Raw genomic sequence first — 11,284 nt, forward strand, 5'->3', positions numbered from 1 at the left:
TATGACCCCGTATTGCAGCAAAGTATTAAGGTCTTATCAAAATGAGTACATATGTAATATATGAATATACTGCCACTAATCATTCAAACGTTATGGCCAAGGTTAAAATTTGTCAAAAGTAGATCAAACTCCCAGGTGAAGGTAAAAAAATTTGGTACCCTAAGAAAGGTCTTGTAAGTAGGAAAACACATGTGAAATATGAAAGCCCCATCCCATGTAAAACTTACACGGTACCAATTTTGATGCAGCTGATGCACATTTCGACAAATAATGTCTCTTCAGTGATGTTCAACAATAAACTTGCTTATTATAGGGAAAAACAGAGTGCCAAGAAGTGGAGTCAAATTCGTCTAAGGATAAGAGCTATGCATGAGGGAGATAATCCTTAATTTTGAAATGAATTTCTAAATTTTATCACAGCAATTAAATATACATCCGTATTTTCAAGCTAGTAACGAAGTACTTAGCTACTGGGCTGTAGAGACCCTCGGGGACTAACAGTCCACCAGCAGAGGCCTCGACCCAGGGGTCATAATGTAAAACTTATACGGTACCAATTTTGATGCACCAGATGCGCATTTCGACAAATATTGTCTCTTCAGTGATGCTCAACCGAAATGTTTGAATTCCGAAATAACAAACTTGCTAGAGCTATTTTAGGGAAAAACAGAGTGCCAAAAAAGTGGAGTCAAATCGTCTAAAGATAAGAGCTATGCATGAGGGAGATAATCCTTAATTTTGAAACTAATTTCTAAATTTTATCACAGCAATTACATATGTAAATATACATCAGTATTTTCAAGCATTTCATCCATTCAAATATTATGGGCAAGGTTGAAGTTTTAGCAGACAAACAGACAGACCAAATCTCCCGATCACCGTGGTTTAAGCAGATAGACTAGCACTGAAGCTAAACTACAAACTAAAAAACAGGGCGTCTATATATTGAGATCGTAAGGTTTATCACAGAGCTGTAAAAAGTATGTTCTCAACGAGAGTCAAGATCGAACTGAACGAATTCGCCGTTACGCGGAATAACAAGTCAGTATAAATAAATGGTTTATTAACTCGTCTCAGATAGCAAGGGATAGTTTCGAAATATTCTAATTGAAATTAATAATAACTTCGGTCTAAGAACAATGTATTTGCAACGTTTAAATCAAATCTCTTCATGCATTTATCAGATATACTCTTTATAGTTTAAAAAAATAACTATGTACAAAAGCAGAAAAAGCATGTATATTGAAGAAAGATTGTCCAATCAATATGAAAATACCAGGTGCACATCTTCTTTTCGCGAGGAATGAGTGTGCAAAATTACAGAAAAATCCATGCACTAGTTTCTTGAATATGCACAGGCAAAATCATGTCTACAGACAGACGGATATGCTGATTCTAATACATACTCCCGTAATTAACGGACTCTTCTAGGATACCAAATTGACCAGATGCAGATTCCACTATAGTACCGAAAATTGAAGATTTTCACAAAACCAAAGATCTCACTCATATGAAATTTGAAATAATTAGCAATTTAAAAAATATGTATAAATAAATTTAGGATTAATAAGTGATTGAAATAGCAAATTTCATCATTCTTCTTTCTAATGAAACCATTTTTGCGGAAATATCTTGATTTCATACAAAGTTATTTCAATTTAAAAAGTACCACACGCTCCTCATATTTCACAGATAAAACAGGCAGAAATCACGATAGTCCCCAGGGGAAGTAAATCACCAGTTACGCCAGTTATCTTGCTCCGATCGCTATGTGCATGGGGTATACTATTGATGAATGAAACGGGCACCTGTTGTGCAAATTTGACATTTTTTCATGAAGATTCAGTTGTCTTCAATGGTTGCTATGGAAATTTTTTCCCCAATTGATAGGTTGATACTTGCAATTCTGAATTGAATTTTTTAAAGTTGAATTTGAATATTCTAATTGTTGAAACTGGCTGGTTTATCAATTCAATATCAGACATATATTGTTTCTTCAACAGTTTTGTTGCCATAGCAACCGTATTAGAAGTTATAGTTTGATTTCTTTATGCCAATTTCACTGTTGAAACATTAGTAATCAATCATTTTGATAAGATAGTGTTGTGATTCTGTGCATGATGAAAATGTATTCAAACTTTAATAAAGAGGGAAATTTGAGACTTTGATGCATTTTTTGTATAATATTTATAGAATTTTCGTATATATATTTTGCCCACTGTTTGAGTTTGGTGACAGCAAATTCTGTCCAATTAAGATTCCATTTGTCCCTTGGGAGTAATGATCTAAGCAATGGTGTTTCAAAGAGTTCAGCTGGACATGCTAAAGTCATTTTGATAAGAGCTAAATTACAGCTGTCCAGTTAAATATTAACTATAACTGTCCTTAAAGGCCTAATACTCCCAGCGGGGCACACTGTATAATGGATAAAATCATTCTTCAGATCAAACCAGAAGTTGTCTAATCAATAGGTCATCTAGTAAATCATTCTTATCATTGAAAATGTTACTTTTTTTCCACCGCTGATGTGTTAGTGACCTCAGATTATATTAGATTACGCCTGTTAGCCACTGTTTGGACAGTCTCCCGCCGTTTGGACACTCGTGAAAACCTCGAGAAACACCCATCTTCCTCTTTATTTTTCAAAATGTTTGTTTAACTCTTTGTTCTCTCTCAAATGAAACCTATATGCTTAGTTCCATATAATCTACATGTAAAATTTCAGCTCAATCGGTTTACAAACACCAGAGTGACAGTCGAAAATAGTTCGCTATGACAGCTCTTGGCGCTTTGAGTTTCATGTAACGGGAAGTACATGCAAGGAACACATGCAACCAAGATATGGCGCTTTAAACTATCATTCTAGGATTCTCATTTTTGGGGAGGCATATCAGAGGGTCACTTGTAATCTACATACAAAATGTCAGCCCAATAGATGGACAAACACCTGATATATGAGTGCGGACAGACAAACAGATCAAGTGAAACCTATGTACAACCCCTCCTGCATATAAGAGGGGCACGATAAAATATATTCTGTGTAATCTATCCTAAAACGTCAATGAAATATTGGCAGGCGACGATTTGGGGTGTACTATTGTACATCCTCGATCTTCGCCCCTAATGATAGTGCAATCTTGCCCCAAATCTCAAATCGTCCGGGGCGACGATTTAGGATGTAACAGATGGGCGTATCATGTTCCGCCGCGCTGCACTTTAATTACATATACACTCAAGGACTTCAGAAACATAGATAAGACATTTTCAGGTAGAACGCAATACACAGACTCACTATGTACAAAACACAGGTACTCGACGATTGAAATATCTATAATTAAAAATTGTCTACATGAACAATGTTAATTATATATATATAATGTACATGTATATTGTATATTGAATACTTATCTAATGTAATCTCTCCGTTCAAATTAATCTGCTTTAGTTTTTGTTTTTTCATGTGTGATTCAATATTTTGAACATAATTTTTTATTTAAATCAACGTTTCATACATGGAACAGTTCCACGTGTTACGGTATGAGTTACATAACAGTAGGGGATGGAGTTGGGGATAGCCCCACACCTTTACGATCTATAGGCTGGCGCGTGAGTTTTGTTTTAAATAGTAGTAGTTAATTGCTGTGGAAATATAATCAAATTAACAAAGTAATTGAAAATAAAGGATCAACCCTTCTTACCCCAAATATTTTGAATTTAAATAGTGCTTTGATTTCATTTCTGAATTTTGCGAGATAAGGATTTTCAGACGTGAAACCAACTTCTCCAGCTGCCCCTCCCTCTTTCCAGTGTCTTTTGTTTATTTCAAATCAATACTCCTTAAATTATCGGGATTCGTATTGTATTACAACTTGGGACACAAATAAACATTAAATACGGCTGTACCCCCATCCCTTTCCCCAAACCCTACAATTTGGCGAAATTCTTGACAAATTTTACCATACCCAATGTAATGCTCCAGTTTGACATGCTACAACCGTGTTCACTTCTCGTGCAGTCCGTGTACGTACAACTTGATAAAGGACACACCGCTTGTCAAACACTGTTGATTTTCTGTCTTCTAATTATAGATTGCCTCAATGTATAGTGCAAAGGTCATGCCAATTAAAAGTTATAGTCGGAAGTATGAATGAATGATTTTTTTATGGTAAACAAAATTAACCGTTTCAATTTTGGACCGGTGCCGGCCCATAATAATTTAATCAGGGACGTAGCTTTGTTAGGTTCGAGTACGCGCGTGTTTACACAGGTTTTGCCTTTGTGTCCCTAAATGTTTACAAAAAAAATATATTTATATATATTTCTAGTTTTTAAAATCGGATAAAGAAATATTATTCCGTCGGACCTTTTTCTTTTTATAATGCATTCTACATGATATAAATAATGGTTAATTTTTGGGGGTTTTTTTTTTGTTTGTTTGTAAACTTATGGTGATCACAATGACTAACTCGACTTAACAGTAAAAAAAATCTTGGAATATTTGTTCAATACATGATTTTAAAATCTATTGTAATTATTTTGATGCTCAGAGTAGTGCCAATAAGTCATAATATTTATTTCATATTTGTTTAAGCCCCAATTCGAGGCTGATCGACAATTTTTAATATACACGTATGTCCTAAACTGGGTATCTAAAGCAGAGAAAAGTGCAATTGTTGTTGATTTCTGCTGGCGGCCGACATGCGTGTAAATTACTCCGCGAATCTGCAGCTTTTTCTATTTCGACTGTGTTGTTAATACATTTCACGGAAAACTGTCAGTTTTTAATTTGCAATTGAATTACAAGCATTAAACATATATAAATTGTTTACTTCATAGAGAAACGAATGCAAACTTTTTAAAAAATAAAAACTCGAACACGTAATGTACAGTAATCTCGCATGAGCGAGTGCAACAGAAGTTTAATTATAATATACACATGTACATAGACATCTGCAGGTGCATTATTCCACTCAACTCATTCTACAATAGAAAACAAAATATGTTAACTACATGTACATTGATATACAAAATCATGCGTAACGTATTCCGTGGCATTCTCTCACCACAGAGCACATTACGCAATCTTCTCCTGGATGTAAACTACGGGTAATTTACATGTTCTTTATCTGTACACAGGTGAGCGATTTATTGTAAATGTCTGTTAGGTAAATATAGCTTGTATAACGCTCCCTCTGGTGAAATATAACGATTCCACAATCCTACAAACAATACATGTACTGATAGAAAATGTGAGGTGTGAGGTTGAATTTGTGTGCTTCAAGGCGGAGAAACGTTGAATTTCATTAATTAGGCACATATCACTTTTTTTCACAGTGAGGGGGGGGGGGGCAGTCGGAGGGGAAATTGTAATTGTGTTAAAATTCTTCACAAGCAAAAAAAAAAAAAATAATAATAATAAAAAAAAAACCCCACCAACTACTTAATATATATAATGTATTAATTATTAAGAATACTTTGAAAGGGGGGGGGGGGGGGGAGAGTGGGATTAACATTAACATAAGAAGCTGTCAAACACTGACTTTTTTTTCTTGTCCTTTAATGTTTATAAATATATGCATGTTTTATTTTCATGCCAAGAAATTCTTAGCAAAATCTCCGGTATAGAAAAACCGTTATAAATCAGTGACCGCAATTAAGAGATAAGCGACGGCTACTATTAATCAGCATGTAATATGGCCCTATTGAAGCCAACGAATTCAGACTAGACGGGATTTCTTGGTATGTGATGCTTTGAAGCATATATATACATAAAAAAAGCTAATATCGCGATTTACCTGTGCATAGGTAAAATATTTCACAAATGTAGTTAATGGCCCTTTACAGTGCCCTGTAATATGGAACTAAAAGCCGCTGGTCTTCAAGGTATCACACCGGTAATTGTCCAATCAAAATGTTTTAGTCAATTGTAGTTCCATATATTTAAAGAAATATTTTTTTTTCCTTACGCGATTTTTCTCATTTCCTCTTCTTCTTTTCTCTTAATTTTTGTACCCCTGATTAGGAAATTTTGTGTAATTTGTAGAAATAATCAAGTGTATACAAAGGAACTATTTGCTGTTGGTAGCTGAGGCTACTTCCTGAGGTGCACTCCGGCTGTTTACACACATGTGAAAAACACGTGGATTTGAGTGTAGTCTTGTTTGCGGGTAATTTTTTTTCGAAAATACCGCGTAGGGTGTTGTTTTTCTGGTGTCGGCAGACGAGATAGGTAACATAGAACGTGGCTGACTGCGTTATTCGGCATCAATTTTGTAAACTGATTTTTAATGATTTTTCCCCCTCTATAGTAATATATAGTGAAAATAATTACCGGTGTGATACCTTCAGATATGACGATGAAAACAGAGGTCCCGTGTCATGGTGGGTGTTGTCAAAATAAAGAACCCTCACTGTTACGAGTGAAAACGAGGCTCCACTGAATGACCCCCCCCCCTGTTGTCAAGTAGACCTTGCACATGTTTCTTTACACGGGGCGAACTTCAATAATTATAATCAAAGAAAGCAGTTATTCATTGTATACATATTTAATTGCATTTTATTTTTTGATGAAAGGAAATTCTATCTTCTGGTGGAAATATTGACACAGCTACCCAACGTGATTTAGGTCAAAACAAGCTTTAAAACTATTTATAGAAGCGATAACACGTTGGTAGTGTATACAGGCTGACACGCAGCACTGGTATTTAATTCTCAGGACTAGACGGAAGGTCGAAAGAACAGGGAGGCCATGTTGGATTTTCAGGTGAGACATAATTATATATACGCATTCTGACATTGTAGAGTTAATAGTGTCGATATTTCTGTGATTAATGAGATAGATCTGATCACTTAGATATTAACCTGTGATTAACGGAATCGATCTGCTCACTTCGTTACTAATTTCATAAAATTTTGATATCATTTCATTTGAAATATTCAATGACCACTGCGTTTCATATCATACTGTAATTCTAGCTTCTCAATTGTTTTGACATGTCAACGTCTCTAAGATTCTTTTTTTTTTATTGACAGTAAACTTCTCGTGTGATCCCGGCATCAGAAATGCATCCCCGGCGCAGTGCCCAGGAAGTCCTACTGTGTGACCTCTGTGAAACTGTCCCCCTACAGAGTCACTGTAAACTTTGTCATTTAAATCTTTGCATTAACTGTGTAGGTAAACATCTCTCAGATTCCTCGAAAGATCACAATGTCGTGCCCTTTATAAAACACATCCAGCCTACTCCTAACTACCCAAAATGTCCGAAACACGCCGAAAAACACTGCGAACTTCACTGCGAGGAATGCAACATTCCTGTCTGTATTGCCTGCGTCTCTTCAGGTAAACACAAAGGTCACGATATGTCAGATATTCTGGAAAAACTCAGCACTAAAACAGAAAGTTTACAAAAAGATCTAGAGGAATTAGAGAAGAGAATTTATCCCCGGTATGAAGAAATGGCGTCCGGTGTGCAAACTGAAAAAGCCGAGTTAGAAACGAAATACGGGAAACTGACCACAGCCGCTGACCAACAAGGAGAACTCTTACACCGGGAGGTCACCGCCATTGTCAACCAGCGGAAATCCGCCATTACGGAGATGAAAACTAAACATCTGGACGCGCTAAATAAAAACACAGAAACAATCGCACAGAAAATGGCGGAACTCAAACAGATCATGTCCGACTTGAAATCAATCCTAAAATCAAATGACGTCTCCTTAACCTCTACTTACAAATCTAGGAATTCCGAATTTAGAACATTACCGCCTAAAGTCCGAGTCACATTACCGAGTTTATCTCCTCAGAAAATAAACAAAGATCAGCTCAATGAAATGTTCGGTTCTCTGCCGCCATTATCCATTAACACAGAACATGGCGACACAATGAAGTCAGCAGAAGCTGTATCGTCTCCTCCAGTCAAACCACTGCTTGATGAGCCGCGCGTCACCGCCACCATAGACACTGGGTATAACAGATACGAACTAACCAGTGTTAGCTGTCTGAGTGAAGATCAAGTCTGGACACGCGGGAATAAGAAAACCATGAAGCTGCTCAACCTCCAGAGTAAACTACTGACATCAATACAAACCAAGTCAGGGAACTGGCCAACAGACATAGCAGTGACACGGGACGGAGATCTTGTTTATACTGACGATGATAACACTATAAACATTGTTAAGAATAAACAGATACAGACCGTGATCACACTACAGGGGTGGAGACCTCTCAATGTCTGCTGTACCGCGGCTAACGATCTCCTGGTTACCATGATCAGTGATGATAGACAACAATCCAAAGTCGTGCGTTACTCCGGCTCCACAGAGAAACAAAGCATTCAGTTTGATGATCAGGGTCGTCCTCTCTACTCATCTGATGGCATTAAATACCTCAGTGAGAACAAGAACCTGGATATCTGTGTGGCTGACTGTTGGGCTAGTGCAGTAGTGGTGGTCAATCAGTCAGGAAAACTCCGATTTAGATACACTGGTCATCCCTCTAATACCAAGCAATCATTTAATCCAGTCGGCATCACTACAGACAGCCAGAGTCACATCCTGACAGCAGACTATAACAATGACCGTATCCACATCCTAGATCAGGACGGACAGTTCCTCCGTTACATTCACTGTGATTTACGCCTTCCATGGGGTTTATGTGTGGACATCAGAGACAACCTCTTTGTGGCTGAGTGTCGCACTGCTAAAGTGAAGAAAATCCAATATCTATAAAATGTTAATTACACAGCTCTACAATGTTAATTACACAGCTCTACACAGTGTTAATTACATCTACCAACACTGTGCTAATTACATGTCTAACCACAGAGTAACTTACAGCACTGTGTTAATTACATCAGCTTGTTAATTACAGTATGTGTTAATTACAGCCCCGTGTTAATTACAGTTCTGTGTTAATTACACCCCTGTGTTAATTACATCCCTGTGTACATTACAGTCCCCTGTTTGTGATGTGTAACATGTACTTGTGTTTGTGAGTTTAACAGAACATTATTTTGTTTGTGAATTAATTTGTGTTTGATTTTACAATGTATATATTAGATAAACATGATACAGAGTTCAGTCTTACATTATTACCGAGTACTTACTTAGATTTGTAGTACTGTAACAGAGAGTGACCGCAAACGTCCAGTCTTCATCACAGATCTTCAGATTCAAGGTCACAGTCTTCTGTTTACCATCAATAACATCACACCACTTATTTAAATCTCCACTGTCCTACAAAATAAACAAAGAGTAATCATATCAAACTGAATTGTCAAGGATAGTCTGTGATATATTTACATGTTTACATATATGTCAATGTTATGGCTGAACCGGGATTCCAATCCAAGGCCCTTTGTTCCCACGATATGACAGGACCAGGGATGGGACCCGAGACCCCTGTATTACTAGTCAGGTGCTCTAACCACTGAACTATCCAGATTGATATCAATGGTTTGACTGGACGGGGAATCAAACCCGAGACCCCTGTATTACATATGTAATAGTCAGGTGCTCTAACCACTGAACTATCTACGCCGATATCCACAGTACAAAGGGAACTTTTCCAATCAAAATTTGCCTGCTGTTATTAACTTTTCGCATTATGATCTTCTCTAGAAATTCAAGTTTGTTCAAATGAAGGATCAAAGGGAAAATAATCAAGAAAAGGCAAAAATAGGGTGGGGTCTTTTAAAATCTTAAGAACCACTGGGCCAAAAAAAATTGAGATTGATGTGAAAGTTTCCTGATATATATTATAGATACAAGTTTGTTAAAAACATGGCCTGCCTGGGGTGGGGTAGGACGTCATCAGGAGATCAAAGTTTTACATGGAGATATAGAGGAAAACTCTTCTTCACAAGACTAGAAGGTCATAATTAATCACATCAATATGCAAGCATGCTTAGGTAGTGCAGATTCAAGTTTGTTCAAGCTGTTGTCCTCGGATGGGGGTGGGCACAATAATGGACCCAAGTTTTATACAGGGATATATAGAGAAACGTTTTTGAAATTCTTCATCTCAACAACAGCAGGGTCATGTTAATATGTAAACACGTTCAGATAGTGCAGGTAACTTACTTAAACAAATCATTTTCAAGTGTAGCAGGTGTGTGGATTTAAGTGTTTATACCCTTGTGACTATTGCCGGGGAGGGGGAGGCATATTGTCCTGTCCTGTATGTCTGCCCCCTACTTTAACATGTGTACTAACTTTTGAATTGTGAGTCATATGGCTCTCATATTTCATATATCGGTATTCTATGCAACAAGATGTTCCTGATAGTTTTTAACCCTGTGATCTTAACTTTAATTAGAGTTTAACTTTTTATTAGCTCACCTGAGCCGAAGGCGTTAACCTTGTAACCTTAATCTTGATCTTGACCTACTTGTAGAAAAACTTATCCTAGGCAATATTTTCTTGAATATTTAGGTAGGTCTTTCATACTTTGTACATATATTCCTTATGGTAAAACCTTTAATCTCATACCATGACCTTTGATCTTATATCAAGGTTATGTAGTGCTCATTTGGGCTATGTTGGGTTCACAATATGGGGTTAAGGAGGTGTGCTACACCAGAGAAATTTGACGTAGATGAAAAGTGGAGGATATGTACAACAATATTTTGAAGTTGAAATTTTTCAAATTTACTTTATTTTGTCAAAAAATACAGTTTTAGTGGAAGGTAATCTGAAAAAAAATTAAAACCCTTGCTGGACTCGAACCTCCGACCTACAGGTCAGCAGTCGGTATTCTAACCTACTGAGCTACTCAGCTAGGATTTTAATCGAAAAGGAAAAGCCAAATATTGCTGATATCGATTTTTTCATCCATGTTTTTAAAGGAAGTCAGCCATTATGACGATGTAGAGTACTACCTTAATTTTTTATACATTGGAATAAAGATTGAAAACAAATCTTTTTAAAGATCCCAACAGCAGAATAAGAGGGTTCACCTCAATTCAGGTGAGCATTGTTTCCTATAAGGCTCTTGTATTTGTGACTGATGAAATACCTTTAAGGATAACATTTTAACTTGGTGTGAGGATGGTTCCATGGATTCTGAGAGCACCTGACTAGAGATTCTGAGAGCACCTGACTAGAGATTCTGAGAGCACCTGACTAGAGATTCTGAGAACACCTGACTAGAGATTCTGAGAGCACCTGATTAGAGATTCTGAGAGCACTTGATTAGAGATTCTGAGAGCACCTGACTAGAGATTCTGAGAGCACCTGACTAGAGATTCTGAGAGCACCTGACTAGAGATTCTGAGAGCACCTGATT

The 11,284-nt window shown here is 36.9% G+C and overlaps 1 protein-coding gene across 1 annotated transcript; it reads left to right on the forward strand.

Moving 5' to 3' along the window:
* The first annotated feature begins 7,062 nt into the window (after window positions 1–7,062).
* Window positions 7,063–9,074, forward strand: LOC125659817 (E3 ubiquitin-protein ligase TRIM36-like). Its single transcript, XM_056150525.1, has one exon. The coding sequence runs from the start codon at window positions 7,063–7,065 to the stop codon at window positions 8,725–8,727; it is 1,665 nt and encodes a 554-aa protein (XP_056006500.1). The 3' UTR covers window positions 8,728–9,074.
* Window positions 9,075–11,284: the final 2,210 nt, after the last annotated feature.

The sequence above is a fragment of the Ostrea edulis genome, chromosome 9 (genome assembly GCF_947568905.1).
Source record: "Ostrea edulis chromosome 9, xbOstEdul1.1, whole genome shotgun sequence".
Taxonomy (NCBI): domain Eukaryota; kingdom Metazoa; phylum Mollusca; class Bivalvia; order Ostreida; family Ostreidae; genus Ostrea; species Ostrea edulis.